The sequence below is a fragment of the Perissodus microlepis genome, chromosome 14 (assembly GCF_051167445.1).
Source record: "Perissodus microlepis isolate ML-2025 ecotype Zambia chromosome 14, ASM5116744v1, whole genome shotgun sequence".
NCBI lineage: Eukaryota > Metazoa > Chordata > Actinopteri > Cichliformes > Cichlidae > Perissodus > Perissodus microlepis.
In genome coordinates, this window is record NC_140474.1 from 34170110 (window position 1) to 34190754 (window position 20645).

Here is a 20645-nt window from a genome sequence, read left to right on the forward strand (position 1 = left end):
CCAAAAAGTCCATGTCACTTTCTGGACACCACTCAGGTACCCGAGTGGTGTCCAGAAAGTCCAGAAAGCTGTTCATAGAAAACATGTGCTAAAGAGTTTTTTCCTCAGCAGATGTGTGAATGGGGAAAATCAATTTGAAATGTGCAGAGACTGGTGGTGTACCAGGGGCTTCTGCTTAGGGCTACACTTCACTGTCACCCAGCTGGCCTAATGTCCCATCTGCTTGGGATGGCTAACAGTGGCTAATTTACAGTAAGTTGTTCCCCTGTGGTAATTTGTAAATTTTTTGGAAAAGTCTATTTTAGCAGTTATCTCAAAATTAACTGTCATATAGTCTATCGATCAATTCACTGGTTGTGAGGTGCCAGTGCTAATCACCATTCCACCAAAGATACTTACAGATTAAATAAAAATAAAACCAAAATATACAGGAATTGTTTTTGGTATTAGTATGTGTCGGTGTTGCCAAATAATCAATAGAACCACGATCCAGAATTTAGGCAAATATTTATTGAGAATGGGGTGTCTAAATTACTTTGTGTGCATGCTCTTTGTATTGTTATATTATCAAACTCTCATGACATTTTTTAATTTCTGTGTAGGTTCTCAGTCATCCAGGCCTTGATAGTCTAAGGAGTTTGGAAGAAAGTGACTGGACTTCTTTAAGTTTTGAGAAGACACCTCTCATCCAGGAGGCTTATTCAGTTCTAAATCAAATGGTGGAGAGTCCCAGGTATTTAAACCCATACTGGGTGTTGTCCCTTAAAAGGGTCGTTGACCCACTATCCTAATCATATGCCTCATCACACGAGCCAATGTGTGAAAAACGGCACGGGTCATTATCACCAGAATTTTCAAGTGAAACCATTGTGAGATATTGTCTCCACCTTTTTTGTGACCTATTGAGGACACCTGACCCAAGATGTGAGTGCGGTTTGAGGCGCCTGGGAAATGATCTCAAAACTGCATTGTAGGTGGCTGACAGTTGGTGTCATAACAAACCCTCGCTGTTTAATGATGGTTGTTCACAGTGGACATAGATGGCTCCTTTTAGTTTTCAGTCCAAAATGTGAACACTGGCATCCTCAAAAGAATGACCTTTATCCTTTAGTTGCAGATGTACAGCTAAGTCTTGTCCTATTGAGGTGGCTCTTCTATGTTACATCATGCATTTATAGAGTGGCTGTTTGGGTTCTGCATTAAAGAAATGTAGTGCAAATGTGCTGCACTGCACAGAATACGCTATGTTGCTTAGTTCATATTTTGTAGTTTTGTCTTTGGATTGAACCAGTTTTTCTCTGAGAGTGTGGCTGGATCAGTTTGTCTGAGTATCCTGCTACATGAGTGACAACAGTGTTATGTTATGTCATATTATATTATGTTATTCTGTTTTTCTCCCTGCTTGGGGTCTGACCTTTTTTCCTGTGCATCTTTTCTGATTCATCACAAGTTGTTGTTCCTGGTGGTGATGGGAGTGAAACACTAGATACCAGACTGTGTGGGGGGCTTCTGGTAAACTCGTTAAACAGTGTTAAGGCTTATATGCTCCTCAGTGCATTATCTTTTGAGTCTTCCCTGTATCTTTCCTGGTGAACTATGTTTCTATCTACTGAGTTGATATGATATGTGGTGATACCTGGGTCAAAATCAAAACCGAAGAAGTAGAAAAACTGGTTCATTCCATGGATAAGTTTTAGAACTGAAGAAAACGTTTAGAGGTGAGACGTCTTCACAAAACGTAAAGAAGTCCATTTACTTACTTTTCAAGCTCCTTAGAAAAACTTAAATATATACTAACAAAATATTAATAGAAACTCTGGATAATTAAAATTTGTTATTAATAATTGGACTGGTTGGTTCTCATATAGCTTGTTTCTATTCTGCTTGAGCATTCAAAGCCCTTTACAAATTCACACATTCACACACAATCAATCCCAAACCCAAACAATCATTTAAGCACTATTTTTCCTACACCCAAGTGCTTTCTATCTAACATTCACACACATTTATACTTGAGTAGCATATCTTCAGAGACCACCTTGAGATTAAGTATCTTGCCCAAGTATACTTAGGCATGCAGACTGGAGACTGGAGCAGCCAGGGATATAAACTACCAACCTTCAAATTATAAGATGAACCTCTCCGCATCCTGAGCTACAGACACCCCAACACAGCTAAACTGTGCTTCTCACAGGTGGGCTGAAAGTTTGCTGGTGCAGAAATTGGAACATGTTGTGTAATCTTCCTCAGTCATATACTGCAGATTACTTTTGTGGGTGTAGCACTGGACTTGAATTACATAAGAGCAGGGTGAAAGTACAGTCTCACACATAGCAAAAATAAATGCACAGACTTTGGAGAAACATATAGTCTATGTGTACTGTATTGTTCCACTTCTTAGTTAATTTTCAGGCTTCCTCTTCTTCATTTAAGATTTAGAATTGTTTATTATATTCTTAAATGCTGCCATCATGAGTAAGTTTCTACTAATCCCTGTAAAAATCATCCAAAGTGAATTAGACTGTGTGGAGTAGTCTATCAATCCAGGAAACTCTATAAGAGGCACAAAATTGCTTAACCAGTCAGTGATCTGAATTAACATACAGGAAGATTTTATCATGCATATTATTGAGTTAGTAAAGTGTTAGAGAGCTTACATGAATGGTGTGACTTACCACTGCTTATATTAGCCATAATATAGAAACAAATACAAAAGGGTTTTCTAGCAATAGCTCTGATGGTGGGTGTAATATATGCACTACTCTCACCCTTTGTCAAACTCACCAATATTTTTGATGATTTTGAGACTGTGGCAGATTGTCTGTGAGCATTCTCCATTTCTCAGCACCCTACGAAGAAAAAAAAGGACATACCTTTGTGAAGAGAGCGCTTATCTCTCGCTTTCTCTGGGTGTGTGTGTGTGTGTGTCATCACTTCTACATTTCAAATCTTTTCATAAGATAATATAATATAATTCATAATATACATTCTTACAATGTGTAATTTTATTTTGTGAAAAAACAATAAGCATTTTTATCTTATTTATTTGCCTAATTTCTCATCATATTATTTGCTTTCATAAGAATTCAAATGATTAGGCATTTTTAAAAAGAGTCCTTTTTTAATTTTTTTTTATAAATTTATATCTCTGTTTCTAAAATATTTATATCTCTATTTCTAAAGTAATTTGATCTGACCTGTGGTTCATGTGGATATCCTGGTCTCCTTCAGAATTAGGCTGTTGTGAATTCATGGTCTTCCTTCTGGTATCCTTCACAGTGCAAGCTTTAGCTGTTTGCTCAGAAAGCTCTTCTATGACTTCACTGTCACTGTTGTGAGTCCAGTCCGTGCTCATTTCTGCTGTAAAATCTCTTTGCTGGCTGTATGAAGCAGCTGATATTTCCACAGTCCTCTTTCCTCCCACTCCTCCTCTTCTCTTATCCGCAGCATTCTGGTTGTACAGAGCATGTGTGCTACTGAACTCACCATTGCTTGGCAACAAATCTCTGGAATGATGAGGCTGTCGCAAGAGCTGAGGACTACATCTGACAGAAGAAAAACAAGAAACACACCTTAGAAATACATATACAGAAGCCATTCACATCATCTAAAGCTTAACTGACAACAGCAAATTCTTAAATTTGTGTGCATATTTACTGGATATTTTAATTAGGTTTTTTCATTATCACAGGAAAATATATTGCCCTTGTGCATGAGAAATCTTTAAATTAGCTGCTAGTTTATATAACTAGTTTCATGTAGATGTAAGTGAAGAAACTTGGAGAAAGACTTGGGTTAACTTGGTCAACGTATTGTTAATTAATAAGCGAGGTGAGAATGGTTCAGGCATTATTGAAGGGCAAGATGAGAGAGGCTAAGGACGATTACTGGAGAAAGCTGGAGTGGAAACTCCAGCAGAATAGCATGACAGAGGTATGGAGTAGCATGACGACAATCACTGCATCCAGGTCATCCAACAGCAAAGAAGCTGGGGCAGTGAGGACAAAGCCAATGAGCTGAATGTGTTTTTTAACAGATTCAAAACTGAGGTAAATGCTCACCCCTCTGACCTGACCTGTAGTCAGCCTGCAATCCACAGCCTCTCTCCCTCTGTCTCCACATTCCACCATAGCCTCCTGTGAAAGTCCTGACACCCCTCCCCCACCTGTCACTTTCACTCGTGACAAGGTTCAGAGAAAAATGAGAAGACTCCACTCGGGCAAGTCTGCTGGACCAGACAGGGTGAGTCCCTGTGCCCTCCAGCTTTGTGGAGTCTTTCATAAACTGTTCATGATGAGTCTAAGTCCGCAGAGGGTCCAGTGTTGTGGAAGACATCATCCCTTATTTCTGTACCAAAAACGCCATGTCCCAGTGCCCCCCTATGGTTAGAGATCTGTGGCACTGACTTCCCACATCATGAAAACCCTGGAAAGACTTATCCTTGACCAGCCCCGACCTATCCGGTCTGTAAGTCTGATGTCATTAGCCATGTCTGGGCCCAAACTCCGCTGGAGGTCCATAAGTCAAACGAACACTGCAGCATTACTGAGAGTTAAAAACTGTCTAAATTCTTTCATCTGTAATAAAACGATCAACGTTCTGCTCTATCAGGTGTAACAATTAAGTTTAACATCCAGGCATCCATGAAAACGGAATTTATGACATTTAGCAGAGTTAGAAGTTAGCAGGGAGTTCGCTTGCTAGCTTCCCTCTAAATATAATATACAATGAGGGATTTATAAAACAAATTAAAACATACAGCTCTACTATCACTTCCAACATAAATGAAGACAGGAAAGTAAACAGCAGCAACGTTTGTAGGGTTACTGAAGTTGGGCTAGTTGGTATATAATGATGTGCTACATGATCGCTAGCGCGACAAAGCTATGCTAGCATAACATAAACAGTAAAGCTGGAGGACGAACAGAGGACTTTTTTCCACTCGATAAAAGTTAATGTGAGGGTTCCCAATGGTTAGGAGCAAATGCAATCGCATGGCAGGATGCTGTAAACCACAGGTGTCAAACTCTGGCCCGCGGGCCAAATTTGGCCCGCAGCCTAATTACATTTGGCCCGCAAAGCCATACCAAATTACTATTGGTATTGCCTACTGGTATTATACAGCTAATATATATATTGTTTAGTATTGAGCTTTGCTTGTTACATATTCAGTTTTCCAGCAAAACTTATTTGAGTCCATAAGAAAAGATTAATTCTTATATCTGGAGGAAGATTTTTTTTTCAATAAATATTAATGTTAGCCCGCGACTTTGTTCCAGTTTTGAATTTTGGCCCACTGTGTATTTGAGTTTGACACCCCTGCTGTAAACGGACCAAACGTCAGTCAGGAGAACCACAGAAATAATCCATCCACAATACGAGGTTAGTCATTAATATACTGCTGCTCTCCCCTTTCCTCTTCACCCGCTACACCACATACTTCAGCCACTGCACAGAGACCTGCCGTTTTCAGAAGTTTTCTGATAACTCTGCAGTGACTGAATGCATCAGAGAGGGTGATGAGACAGAGTACCGGGCTGTGGTTGGCTCCTTTGTAACGTGGTGTGAGCAGAATCATCTGTAGCTCAACGTGACAAAGACCAAAGAACTGATTGTGGACTTTAGGAGGACCAGGAAACCTGTGACCCCTGTTTCAATCCAGGGGGTCGATATTGTAGAGGACCATAAATACCTCGGAGTACACATAGATAATAAACTGGACTGGGTTAAAAAAAAATACCACTGCACTGTACCGGAAGGGACAGAGTTCTGTCTATTTTTTAAGGCGGCTGAGACATCTTTGACGTTGGACAATACTCAGGATTTTCTATTAGTCTGTTGTGGCCAGTGCTGTCCTCTATGCTGTTCCACACTGGGACATCAGGTTAAGGGTCGCAGATGCGAAGAGACTCAATAAACTGATCCGCAAGGCTGGTAATGTTGTGGGGATGGAGATGGACTCCCTTAAGGTGCTGTTGGAGAGGCAGATGATGTCCAAGATAAGTACAATGCTGGACCACCCACTCCATTACGTGCTGACCAGTCAAAGGAGTTCAGTGTGAGACTGAGATTACCCAAATGCACCACTGAATGACACAGGAAATCATTCCTGCCTATGCCTCCCTGTACAACTCCTCCATCTAATGCAAAGTACACACTGCAATAGTTACACCCTTTTGCACTTCATCTACAGTAAAAAATAACAAATAAAGTTTCACAGTTAAAACAATTGAATTGAAAAGGGGAAAAAGACATATTCTGACAATGTTGAAAGATGAGAAGTGCCCAATGACTGAAACTAGGACCACTGAATGAGATCAGTTCCTTGATCATTAATATGCAAATTATCATGACCATTGATCAACAACTACTGATCAAAGACCACTGATCAATGGCCATGAGTACCATTCACAGAGGGTTGGGAAATGGCTGCAATCACAGCATTGTAAGATGGTGAAAGATGTACCCTTAAGCCACCTCCTCGATTCAGAGATGGTCTTTCCTTTTTGCCGTAAATGGCCTCCTTGACTCGACGCTCAAACCAGCGTTCCTCCCTGTCCAGGATTTGTACATCCTCATCATTGAAAGACTGCCCACTGGCCTGTAGGTGCAAATAGACTGCAGAGTTGGTAGGTAGCTCTTCTGTGTTGTGCCATCCGAAGGTTGCTTGGTTTCCCCGATACATAAATCATGGCACTTAACAGTGTACGCTATATTACTCTGTTTGTGTTGGGGGACCCGATCCTTGGGGTGGACCAATTCTTGGTGCAGCGTGTTTTGGGGTTTAAACGCCACAGAGGGATAAATGCATCTCAACTGTTCTGATACTCCTGACACATATGGCATCACCTGGGTTTTTTTTTTTCGCTTAGGCAGTGGTTGTCCTTCTCCCCTGGATCGACTGGAGCTTTCTTTATGCGCCTTCCCAGCTTCAACAAAAGTCCAGCTGGGATAACCACATATTCTCAGGGCCTTCTTGATGTGACGTTCTTCTGCTTCCCTGGCCACTGTGTCTGTGGGGATGGTGTGCATGCTCCAGTGGATGATGAGAGTCGAACGTTAAATACTAATCCGTATGCGTAGGTTTATGGTACACATCAACTTTTAAATGTCCCCCATTACAGATGGAAATCTCACAGTCTAAGAAGGGTAACCTGCCACTTTTCATATTCTCCCTGGTGAATTTTATGTGTTGGTCCACTGAGTTAATGTGAATTGTGGTAGGTCCTGAGATTTGATTTTCACCCAGGTGCCTTTACATACCTGAACCAATGACTTGGTGGTGTTCCAGGGTAGGATAACAAAGCCCTCTTTTTCACTTCTTCCATGTACAAGTTGGCCACAATGGGTGAGATTGGGGAATCCATGGCACACCCATGTTTCTGCCTGCAGTACTGACCCATGTATGTGAAATACATACAATTTTAACCCACTTTGGCAAGGACTGCCTAAAGCTTGTACATCAGTATGAGCAAACAGCACATAAGATGGCTAATTGCAGGAACCACCTGAGATTCAGCCTCAGATGAAGACAAAACAGGATTACTTCTAAAAGTTTGCAAATGAGCTCTTCAGTTAAGGACTTCCAGGCAACAAAAATCCTCCAGAAGGCACAGCATCAGCTGCTCAATGAACAGGTGAGACAAACAAATTTTACCAAAGAAGTGCTAAAGAAGAGCCGATCTGAGACTTTCTATGCTTCTAGATGAGAATACTCTTAAAAAAGTGTTTGAATTCATGGAGAAGGCTCGTTTAGCACAGCATGAGAAGTCTAAGACTAGGCAACAAAGGAAGTTTGACTTATTTGCTGTGCGTCAGAAACCACAGCAAAATACAGAGAGTGTCTTCAACAGCCAGTAAAGTGAAAGTGGACACTTGTTTTCTTATCATAAAAATCTTTGTTTGTTAGTGTCCTTATTTTCTTCTGAATTATCAATTTTCTCCTTAACTAGCTAGCATAAATTAATTTAAGTCTATTAGCCAACCAACCAAGCACATGACATAACTTATTGACAGAAGATGGCACTAAACATGTTTTTAAAACTTTAACTTTAAGCACTTATTTCTTAAATCCAGCTTCACAGACAGTGTTACATCTCTGTCAGTTTTTTAAGAGCAAGGCTCCATGATGTAAATGACATTTCATGTCATTTCTTTAAGTTTTGTGAAGAAACTTCAAAAGGACCAGTCACTTTCTTTTCAAGCTCCTTAGATTATTTTACTTTTTATTCACGTTCGTCTTATACATGTTTATATTGCAGGTCCATTTTTAGTCACAAATGTAGGTGAAACGCTCACGTTTACATGGTGACAACTAAGTGTTACAGAGCTGTGCGTTAAACAAAGAATCAGTATCTGTGTAGGTTCTCAGTCATCCAGGTTATGGTAATCTAAGGAGAGTGGTGGTTTAAGTTTCTAGTTTTAAAACGAAATGGTGGAGTACAGATGGGACTGGGACACTCCACTGGGACACTTTAGTTTTGGAACTAAAGAAGCTTGTCGGATGAGAGGTGAAACGTCTTCAAGAAATTTAAAGAAGTCCTTTACTTTCCAAGCTCCTTACAAAGAATCAAAGCAAAATAACAAACCCAAAAAAAATGCATCAAGAATTATTAAAATTGAGAATTAAGTTTAAGCTGATGATGCTAAGATTCATTCACTGAGTTTCACCTTCATACCAAAGTTATACCACCTACTATTAATACAGTATAAACAGTATGCTGTCAATGTAGGGGAGGGAAATTAGTGACTGCTCATAAATGTGCTCACATCTTGCTGAATGGTCAGCTGATCACAGCCAATACACTGAAAATCCGATGGAGCCCACAAAAGAAATTATTGTGAGTTGTGATTTTTTTCCCCACCCTGAGCTGCTACAACCGATTTTAGGATTCTCCCACCTGCTGAATCCCAGTTTAACCCCGGAATGTACTCATGTTTCTGTTTAGGTGTGGAGGCAAAGTCACCATCTACAATGTGTTAGACAGAAAATAGAGCTGTTTTTAAAGATTCTCCTTCTTTTCCTCTGCTATATATCTGATTCAAGCTGAGTGCATTTATTAGAAATAAAATTTACACCAAAACAAAGTTTGTATTCCCATGTACATATAGTTTATTATATTAATATATAGCAATGTTCAGTTAGCTTTGCATAAAAATAGCTGGTTGAAATGTCCTCCGAAGAGCTATTTTTTATTTTCTTACTTTGAGTACATTTCAGAAACTTTTTTTTTTCAGTTTTACTTAAGTAAAGAAATTGAATCAGAACTTCAATTTTTACCAAAGTATTTTTTAACAGTACCTTTACTTTTGCCACATCTACTTGTCTGGTATTTTGGCTGGTCCAGCCTCAAACAATGTTTTGTAAACGTGACTAATCCCATGGTTTAGCTAGAGCTTGCCAATGGCTGAGGAGATGATTCCTTGGAAGCCAGAGTCAATGGTACACGTCAGCAACCCTCAGGTGGGTTGGACAGAGGTAGCCGATGAAAAAGGATGCCCTCTTGCCCCTGCATGACCCCTCTGATGATTTAGCACAGCGCTGTGGAGCAGCGAGGGTGAACCTTTAGAGGCAAGTTACAATACAGGCCTTTTTACTGTCATATGTATGGTTGTCAAATGTCAAATGTGACTAAAAAGTCAAATGTGACTTTTTAGGTCAAGCCAGCATATCTGACAGGTAATCTACTAATCAGAAGGTTGGTGATTTGACCCCTGGATGCTCCAGCATGGCAAATATCACTAGGCAAGATACTAATCCCAAGTTGCTCTCTATATGAATGGATGAATGAGGCAAGTTGTATAAAGCACAATGAGTGCTCAAGTAGAGCTCAGAGCTCATTAGAAAAGGGGTATATAAGATCCAGTCAGTTTAACATCTTTGAATTTTCAAATCCTTTCTTAAAATGCACCACTTTAGACATACTTAATCAGATTATCTTACACCTTTCACCACATGAATCCTCTGTTCTTATTAGTAATTTCAAATATTATAAATTTGCTTGACTTGATGGGTATTTTTGTCTCTTATTTTTTAACTCTTCTGTCAACAGAAAACCTACACTGGGGAAGACCACTAGAAAACAAGCACTCAGGAGCTTGAAGACAATAAAAGGGCAAGTGCTCTGACAAAGGACAGAGGGAAACAGAGAGAATATATACACAGGAGACTAATTAGGGAGATGGGGAAATACCAGGGAACAGAGCTGAAGCTAATCAGGGTAAAGAAATTGGGAAAAGTAAAACTGAACATAAAGCACATGAGCCAAGGAACTATCAAAATAAAACAGGAACTAATACCAAGACCAAGACACCTGAGCTTGACACACACAAAAGTGTAAACAGACACAAAGACAAGACCGACTGAACATGGGAGATAATAAAGGCAAAACACAGAGATGAAACTAAGAGACCAGAAGGGAACTAACAAACCTAAAGTAATTTATGACTATATGAGTTACATAAAATAATACAATTGGAAACAAACAGAGATAGGAAAACTCATAAGTACAAAGATAATTAATAGAATCTAGAAACAAATCCCACTTCCTCAATCAAAACAATAATGAATTATCAAAAGTCAAAACAGAAAACTCTTGGTTAACGACCTAGAACCACGAGAAGAACAAAGACTTAACTTTCACTTGTGTGAGAGACTTGTGTGCTTATCACAGATATGATAAGCCACTAAGAGTGCCAGGTGTTAATTATAAAGCAGTGTACCATGTTCAAGCAAGCATTGTTATGTGATTGTTTGTTTTCTGGGTGTGTTTGGTTACAGGGTTGGGCAGTGAAGGCATGCAGACTCACCGTCTAGCCCCTGGCAACAAAGGTGACTTGTGGGGTAAGGGAGAATGAGAGGAGGAAGATCCTGCACTACTGGATGGACTGTGGTCCAAAGTAAGCCTGGTGGAATCTGGAAAGTTAGAAAGGTAGAGAGTGTATTTATAGATATAGTAGGGAGGAATTTGAAAATTACACAGTAGTTAAAATGGCTACATTCTAATCACTTATTTCTAGTGGGTTACAAAAAATCTATCTGTTTTTCTGTCTTTCTCTTTCACTCACACCTGTTTCCTATGTGAAGTAGTTTGGGTTTTTTTTATGAATTTTTGTAATTAAACTGGCTGAAGTGTTAGATTGTCATTGCTTTTCTAGGCTTTCAAGCACTCAGAGCACCTTAAAAAGTTAATTACTCTGTACAGACACAGGTCACTGCCAGCAGCCATAAGATAAACATTTACATTTTGGGGTAAAGTATTTTGTCAGAGTAAAAGGTGTCTACTGGTAATAGGAAATGAAAAGAATACTAAGCCCTCTTTGTTGACCTGTAACTCTGCTATTCAGTTATCACTAAAGTACTTTATCACTTGAATGTAAACATCCCTCCGCTATGAGTAACTGTCTTATTATGTTAAAGTGATTTAGGTGCCAAAGTGATCCTAGGACCTATGTCTTCAGAGGCAATTTGTGCCTGATAGGCTCTCCAAAGACAAATTGGTGAGGGGCTAGACTAAGTGTAATTCAACAACAAGGATTCAAGAAATCTCACTGGGACCAGTAGTTGGATGAAGACTGAATGAATCAATCTCCATTTTTTCTTCTGGCTTTATAGCATTTCAGCCCTGTGTTAGATTGACAACCTGTCCAGGGTGTACCTGCCTCTCATCATATGATAGCTTGGATAAATTCCAGTCCCCCCGCAACCCTGATAAGGATAAGTAGAAGAGAATGGATGGATTAAAGGCCATTCCACTTGAACATCAGAGATTTGCTATAAAAATTGCAAGAGGAAAGAAACATAGCTTAAGGTAAGAGTGCTTTTAGACATGTTTTGAAGGTTTATATTAAAATTCCATTATCTAGGTCTGTAATTGTTTTTAGGTTAAATAACTGGTACTATGGCTCTATGAATACAGAATACTTCAAGTTAGTATAGAATGATTGATGCTTGAAGTCCTTAAAATATTTAGATGTCCAGTTACTGACATCAGATTCCAAAGCCTGTATTAACCACAGTTTTGCAGGTAGGGAGCTGATATTTTATTTACCGCTTCTCATGTACAAGGCTTCCCAGTTAAAGAATACATTTTGCAGAAGCACCAGAAAGTCAGACTCTACCAGACTCTACCAAGATACCAAATAAGTACTCTAGGAAGGAATTCTTAAAGGTATGAAAAACTAGATACTTTTCCTATTGATTTCTATTCTTAAAAACAATCAAATAAGTAATCAAAAAGTATCAATCAGTAGTCCAATGATATAACTATTTCAGTACTTACAAGCATCCAAAATCATTATATACAAACTGTTTTGGGTTTTTTGTTTTGTTTTGTTTTTTTTGGAGGGGTATTTTATTCCGGAATAGTATTAACATCTACAATACATGGACAAAGGCACAGTCCAGGGAGAACAAGGGTCCTTACACTCCATGTGCGACAATGTGAAATAATGTTAAATTTACACACTGTGTGCATACTGTATCCAAGCAGGAATAGGTAGAAATTGAACACTTACTGAGATCTACACCATTTTCACACACAAAAAAAAACCTTAGTGAACACTCTCACATTGATCAGCAAAAATGAAGACAAGGCTTCATGAAAAAACAATGAGAGCTCAGTCACAAGCTACTAAACAGAACACACCTAAGAGGCTGTCAGAAGAAATACATAGTAGTCATTTTAAAATAAATAAATAAATGAAATATATATATATAAAAAAAAACAAAAACACCCAGGTCGCCCCTGCCGGCGGTTTATCCTTCAAGCTTGGGTCCTCTACCAGAGGCCTGGGAGCTTGAGGGTCCTGCGCAGTATCTTAGCTGTTCCCAGGACTGTGCTCTTCTGGACAGAGATCTCCGATGTTGTTCCCGGGATCTGCCGGAGCCACTCGCCTAGCTTGGGAGTCACCACACCTAGTGCTCCGATTACCACGGGGACCACCGTTACCTTCACCCTCCACATCCTCTCGAGCTCTTCTCTGAGCCCTTGGTATTTCTCCAGCTTCTCGTGTTCCTTCTTTCTGATGTTGCTGTCATTCGGAACCGCTACATCGATCACTATGGCCGTCTTCTTCTGTTTGTCTACCACCACTATGTCCGGTTGGTTAGCCACCACCATTTTGTCCGTCTGTATCTGGAAGTCCCACAGGATCTTAGCTCGATCATTCTCCACCACCCTTGGGGGCGTCTCCCATTTTGACCTCGGCACTTCCAGGCCATATTCGGCACAGATGTTTCTGTATACTATGCCGGCCACTTGGTTATGGCGTTCCATGTATGCCCTGCCTGCTAGCATCTTGGACCCTGCTGTTATGTGCTGGATTGTCTCTGGGGCATCTTTACACAGCCTGCACCTGGGGTCTTGCCTGGTGTGATAGACCCCAGCCTCTATGGATCTTGTACTCAGAGCTTGTTCTTGTGCTGCCATGATTAGTGCCTCTGTGCTGTCTTTCAGTCCAGCTTTGTCCAGCCACTGGTAGGATTTCTGGATATCAGCCACCTCCTCTATCTGCCGGTGGTACATACCGTGCAGGGGCCTGTCCTTCCATGATGGTTCCTCGCCTCCCTCCTCTTTCTTGGGTTTCTGCTGCCTGAGGTATTCACTGAGCACTCGGTCAGTTGGGGCCATCTTCCCAATGTATTCTTGGATGTTCGTTGTCTCATCCTGGACTGTGGTGCTGACACTCACCAGTCCCCGGCCCCCTTCCTTCCGCTTAGTGTACAGCCTCAGGGTGCTGGACTTGGGGTGAAACCCTCCATGCATGGTAAGGAGCTTTCTTGTCTTTATGTCAGTGGCTTCTATCTCCTCCTTTGGCCAACTTATTATACCAGCAGGGTACCTGATCACGGGCAGGGCGTAGGTGTTGATAGCCCGGATCTTGTTCTTACTGTTCAGCTGACTCCTCAGGACTTGCCTGACCCTCTGCAGGTACTTGGTGGTTGCAGCTTTCCTAGCGGCCTCTTCATGGTTCCCATTCGCCTGCGGGATCCCCAGGTACTTGTAACTGTCCTCTATGTCTGCAATGTTGCCTTCTGGTAGCTCAATCCCCTCAGTTCTGACTACCTTCCCTCTCTTTGTTATTATCCGACTACACTTCTCCAGCCCGAATGACATCCCGATGTCATTGCTGTATATCCTGGTAGTGTGGATCAGTGAATCAATGTCTCGTTCACTCTTGGCATACAGCTTGATGTCATCCATGTACAGGAGTCTCGGCTGACTGTTCTGTCTACCAGTAGCTCGTGTTTTGTGCCTTTGGTATTCTTGCCAATCCCTTTCTGTGCCCCGCTCATGTATTGACCCATGTGCCTGTTCATCTTAGCCGATATGATGCCTGACAGGAGCTTCCATGTAGTGTTGAGGCAGGTTATTGGTCGGTAGTTGGATGGGACTGGTCCCTTCTTGGGGTCCTTGGGGATCAGGACCGTCCGACCTTCGGTTAGCCATTCCGGGTGTCTCTCGTCAACTAGCAGCTGGTTCATTTGTGCTGCCAGACGCTCGTGGAGTGCAGTCAGCTTCTTCAGCCAGTAGGCGTGAACCATGTCAGGGCCTGGTGCTGTCCAACTCTTCATACTAGAGACCCTTGCTTGGATGTCTCCCACCGTGATGGTTACTGGACCCTGTTCAGGGAGGTTGCTATGGTCTGCCCTCAGATCCACTAGCCACTGAGCATTGCCGTTATGGGTTGTGCCTTCTCCCATATGCTCTTCCAGTATTGCTCCGTCTCTCTCTCTCTCTCTCTCTCTCTCTATATATATATATATATATATATATATATATATATGAGAGAGAGAGAGAGAGAGAGAGACATTAGGATTTTAAAAAGATCCCTGCGTAGGTTTTCATTCATTCTGGTCATTGTAGTCACAAGCCACTAGTAACCATCTTGGCTGTCACATGAGCTGAGATGTGGGGAAAAAATAATTTTGACTGTAAGGGACCAAGGTGTAAAACCTCTGTATGACATTACTCCAACACACAATCATGTGAATTACTGATGGTGACTTGGAGCACGGTGTAGTAGAAGTAGGAGTATAGCTGACTAATAGCTGGTGTCATAATCCACCCCTTGTGTTCAATAATGGTTGGTCACAGTGGACTTACTTGGCTTCTTTTCTTTTGAAAGTGTGACCTTTCTTCTAAAACACAGCTGAGTCTTTTCCTGTTGTGGTCAAGACTTAGCCCCAAAATACAGTGAACCTGAACTTTCTAAGAAAGTAGTGACGGTGGTACGTCTTCTGAACAAGGAAGGATGTCTTGTGACTCCAGAAAAGGTCCTCTTAAAGATGTACACTGAGATCCTTACAGCTGGAGTCCTCTTCAACAGCTACTCCCTCGATGTATAGGAGTGTGACGGGGGGGATTCTACACTTCCTGAAATCCACAATCATCTCCTTGGTTTTCTAGAGCACCAGCTTGCTGGTTGTTTTGTAATTCCTGCCTGTAGTCAGACGCATCACTGTTGGTTCTCCATCTCACCACTGTTGTGTCATCTACAAACGTCATAATGTGAGAGCTTTGATATTCTACCGAGCAATGTATGAGAGGTCTCATACACAACCTAGGGGGATCTAGTGATTAAGAAGTCCAGGAACCAACTGAAGAGGGAGAAGCTCAGGTCAGGTTTTGCAAGTTTTTGCTGCTGAGTTTGTTGAATTATTGTACTGAGGGCGTAAGTGGTCCAAGAATAGGAGACATATATACAAGTCCTTATTCTCAAGGTTTGCAGGCTGTATGAAACACTGATGAGATCCCATTATCTGACAGCTGACTGGCACAATCTCTCAGTGTCCATTCTAGTATACTGTCAGGGCCTGCAACTTCACGTGGGCCACTTCTGCTGAGGTCAAGCTGAGTCGTAGTTCACCTGGTGTTGAAGTGAGTGTAGTCCTAGAGGGGCTCATTGAAGCAGACATGAAAGTCATTGGGGAAATCAGGCAGAGACAAATCCCAGTCTTATTTACACAGCATTTAAACAGCATGTTTGTTTGTTTGTTTGTTCAAAATTGGGGTTATATATTGGGGTTATATATATATAGCAAGACATTAAGTATATTGTTATCCAGGTAGGTTCATTTTAACATTTAAACTCAAGGTTGTTCTTGCTTTGATGAGGTCATAGGTTGAACGCCAGTCCATTTACCCGTGGGAAATACATTATTCACCGCTGTACGCGGTTCAAACAGAACCAGTTTCTCAGGTTGTATTCATGTTGATTTCTACTGAAGGATAGAAACTGCCTTTGTTCTACTTTCAATAACAACTGCACCATTAACTACAGCAGTCCCTAACACGATGCCTTTGATAACAACGTGTGAGAAATGAATTCATAACCTAGCTTAAGCACAGTTATATATAAATGATTAATTTAAGTTAACTATACATCTAGCATCTAAGTAAAAAAAAAAGATTTTAGCTGGGCTTTTAGCCCAGCTAAAATTAACTTAACAGAAAATTCATTGTTAAATTGTGGTCACAGCCAAATTCTGTGCTAGTCTTCTTGTCTTACTTTCAGATTGCTCAGATGAGATCAGTCTCTTCTTCCTCATTGACCGGTAAAAGCGGGAGTTCCTGCGAATAGGTTCTCTACTAAATCCAGTGCTGGAGTCATCATCATCATGTTCCTCTTGGCTTGGTTGAACCACAACTGGTTGCTTTTCTGTGACGTCTTTTGGTTTCTGTCCCCACTTACCCCTGAACAGGGTAGCTACAGACATAGTGAAATCTATTGCTCAATTTACTGAAAAACTAAGACTGGAAAATGTTGTTTGGTGTTGAGGAAATGAGTGGAAAGAAATTTGCCATAGTTAGCCAGAATCCAGGAATAAATCCATCACTTGGAATCAGAAATTCATGTGAAAAATTAAAAGGAAAAAAAAGAATACAGTTGAAAACAATTTTAAGATCAGAAAAGGGAATCCTCAGCCGTCTCTTGCTCCTATCCGTACAGCAATAATGTTGTTAACTACTTGGGTAACCTGTGGAAAGAGTGCTTGACGCTTATTTATGACTACAGTGTAATTATTACATTTATGACTCTCTCCTGTTCTTTGTCCCTCCTCTGTTTGTATCCCTCCCTCTTTCTCCCTCCCTGCACCACCCTGTTATGTGCCAACATTCCTGAACTCAACCTAGTCTTACCAGCTTATAATGCCTTTCTGCTCTAAAACTTTCTCTGTTGCAGAACCAGAAAAGCCACTTGGAAATGCTTATAAATGTCTGTGCCTTCTACATTTCTCAGATCCCTTCATGAAATCAAGGCATGTTTTTGTTCTTGGCCTTTGTTCTTCAAGAGTTTCTGACCCTGTTGATCCGTTGTCCCACATAATAGTTTTATCTCTAGTCAGCTGACAAGGAGAGTTTAAAGTTCATCTTTTCCTTTTTTCAAGGAGCAATAAAGTTGCTTTCTCTTCCTTTGAACAGTACCAACCAAAAAAGGAAGTGCAAAGAATTTGTTTACTGGAATAACCTCTACTGTAAAATAAAGATCCTGCACAGTTTCTACAAACAGAAGATGGTTTACTGTGGAATTCACTAACCTACATGATTCCTGCTTTATTTACTCTTAAAGGAAAACAGAACGATTATGTTAATAATTATCATATAACTAAATAAAGAATGTGGAATAGACCGAATAGAATGGATGAATGATTAATTATCACCTATCCATCCATTCTCTTATCAGGTTTGCAGGTTGCTGGAGCCTATCCTATAGGGCAAGGGGCGAGCTTCTCCCTGCATAGGTCACCAATCTGACGCAGGGCTAACACATAGAAACATAACCATTCACAACTATGGCAATTTAGAATCACAATCACATGTCTTTGGACTGTGGGAGTAAGCTGGAGTACCTGGAAAGAACACACACAAGCATAGGGAGAACATGCAAACTCCACACAGATGGTGGCATTGAACTCAGGCAACATTGCTAACCAATGCACCATCTCACTTCCTTGGATTAGCTTGAAGTAGCTAAGCTGGCCAATAACCAACATTTGCTCCCACATTTATCTTAACATCAAGGAATATTTTGCTCTTGTACTATTTACTTTTAATTTTTTTTCTATATTTTTCCACCAGGTGGTAGTACTTTTTAACATTTAAAGCATGCAGCAAGATTTCCCACTTTTTATTGTTTTCTGCAAGGCTGTCTTGCTACTGAAATGGTAAGTGTGTTGCTACTGATGTTGGACAATGGTGGGTGCGTGTATGTGTGGATTTTAGTTCTCACTACCTTATAGAGAAGTCTATAAGTTGGGGAGCAGCATTCCCACCATTCAAGTTAACCAAATCTCCATTGCTCACATAGAGGAGCCATTGGTAAAGCAATACAATCGTGACTTCAATGAGAAAGCAAGAGAAAAAACCTCAAATGTCAAATGTCTATAGAAGATCTTGAATTTATGAAAATCATGAATAATTCAGTTGTGCTTATTACTGAACATTACTGTTAGTGTGGCCTGAAAACCTTTAATTTGTTCATCCTACTGATGAACTGATGGTGTGGTCATGACTTTTTGACTGTCCTGAGTGTTTCTGCCACCTCCTTTAAACAACTGAATACAATGTCCATATCCATGCTGTAGACTGCACTAGTATTTTGCTCCTCCGACAACTGAAATCAACTAAATGTAATTTAAGAGTATGAACCGATAGGCTGAATCAATAGGCAAGCAGACTTGCGATTACAAGAAATTTAGACTACTAGAAAACATTTCCTGTAGAGAACAGGTTCTCGATTCCCATCCCTATACATGGATGATTAATGCCTTTGACCTGTCTAGTTTGCCTGCACTAGAGATGGCACCAGAAGGTACAAACTTTAAGGCTGACTACTAGAGAAAAAGCAGGGCCATAAATCAGGTGTTATGGAATGGGCACTTTTCTCTACAGCCCTTAGCGGAGGATAGGAACTGGTTGCCATGGTGATGTGAGAAGTGTCATCTCCTTATAGGGAGATATCCAAAAGGTGTAGGAGATGAAACTCGAGTCGGACATGGGGTCTAAGGGCTTCCCTTCAACTTTTTGATCAATCATGTTAACATTCTGTTTTTACCACATGCAATAAAAGTGTTTACTGCCTGGGTGCGCCAGCTTTTGTCTCTGAGCCAGAGAGATGGAGGTCCATCACATCATGTAAAACAATTTGAAATTCTAACCATAATTTTTTTTAGAACTTAATGTATATATGATATAATATTTTCAATTTAAATATAGAAAGTTTAAAGTCCCCTGCCTTAAGGAGAAAAGCGACAACATATGTGTTGAGATTTTCCTCTCAGAAGCATGAGGACCTTATAAACTTTGTATAGCATTTAAAGCAGTGTAAGCTAAATCATTAGAAAAGCAACGACTACACATAATCGGCATAAAAGATATCGTATAAAGATGTTTGCAGGGAAAATTGAGGTCTGGTTAAAGCAACAAATAATCACAGGAGTTGAAACTGTGGGAAAAATTAAGGCCGGTAAAATAGTGGTCACTGCTTTTTGAGTCGTTTAATTGAAAAAAAATGTTAGGAAAGCAACATGGTGACAATTGTGTTGATATATCCACATGGTTTTAAGTCATTTGGGTAACATACTTCCATTTTTTTTTAAAGAAAGTGGTGTAAATGTTTGTTATTGTTCTATGTCATGTCTTTGTTTTGTTTAAAAGGTGCACGACTTCGTGTAAAACCGAAAGAGAAACTGAGAAGAAGTAGTAAGCACGGGTCTATTCAACAGAGTGTGACATTGTGTGTTCAAAAGAGGGTATTACACATAAAAAAATGCAACAGTGCTAACTAGTAGTAGGACTGAGCTAAAGCGCCACCATCCAGTAGAAGGAGGGTGATACTGCAGGCCACTCCCCAGCCCCTGGTAGACATGGGTAGAATGGAAAAATAAGATTAATTAATTAAAAAATTAAGAAATATAATTTAAGGATTGAGAAAACAAGAAATTAATTAACGGATTAACAATGACCACAGTAATAATTAAGCATAAACTAAAACAGACAAATTTAAAAAAAAAAAAAAAAAAAAAAAAAAGTAATGAGAGAAAGAAACTGAGGATGATGATGACGAAGTTGAAATAAATAACAAAAATAAAATTTGTCTTCTCTCATTTAAAAAACACCCCAAGATATATAAACATAAATCCGTAAAGTGAATAAAACCCCTAAATCTAGTCTAAAATATTTATTTAAATCTAATTTGTCTGCAAATGAGCTCTTGAGTTAGGGGCCTCCAAGTAACAAAAATCCTCCAGAACACACAGCCAGCTGCTCAATGAATGGGTCAGACAAACAAATTTTACCATTGTGTGCTAAAATCAAAAGAGGGGCAGATCAAGACAGAGACTTACAACTCTTTCAGATGAGAATACTCTGAAAAGAGTTCTGAATTCACTGACAAGGTTCATGTACCACAACATGAAAAGTCTAATACCAGGCAACAAAAGACGTTTGACTTACTTGTTGTGCGTTGGAAACACCAACAAAATACAGAGTGTGTCCTCAGTGGCCAGAGACAGGATGTCACACCAGGGACATGGACAAGTGGGGGGGAAATTTGTCTGACTAACTCACCCAAGCAGAGAAAAACATCCTTGCAAAAGGGATGAACTTTACTGTGATGCTGAGACAAATCCTGGTGGTTTT

The 20645-nt window shown here is 40.3% G+C and overlaps 1 protein-coding gene across 1 annotated transcript in view; it reads right to left on the reverse strand.

The window, feature by feature from the left end:
- The window catches only part of ngef (neuronal guanine nucleotide exchange factor), a 37043-nt gene extending 20147 nt beyond the window's left edge, over window positions 1-16896 (reverse strand). The window contains exons 1-4 of the mRNA XM_084950383.1: window positions 16513-16896; window positions 10810-10915; window positions 3198-3545; window positions 2785-2849 (exon numbers count right to left, since the gene is read on the reverse strand). Coding sequence (XP_084806509.1) covers window positions 2785-2849; window positions 3198-3545; window positions 10810-10915; window positions 16513-16720 — 727 coding nt within the window. The 5' untranslated portion in view covers window positions 16721-16896. The remainder of the gene's footprint in view (window positions 1-2784; window positions 2850-3197; window positions 3546-10809; window positions 10916-16512) is intronic.
- Between the last annotated feature and the right edge of the window lie 3749 nt (window positions 16897-20645).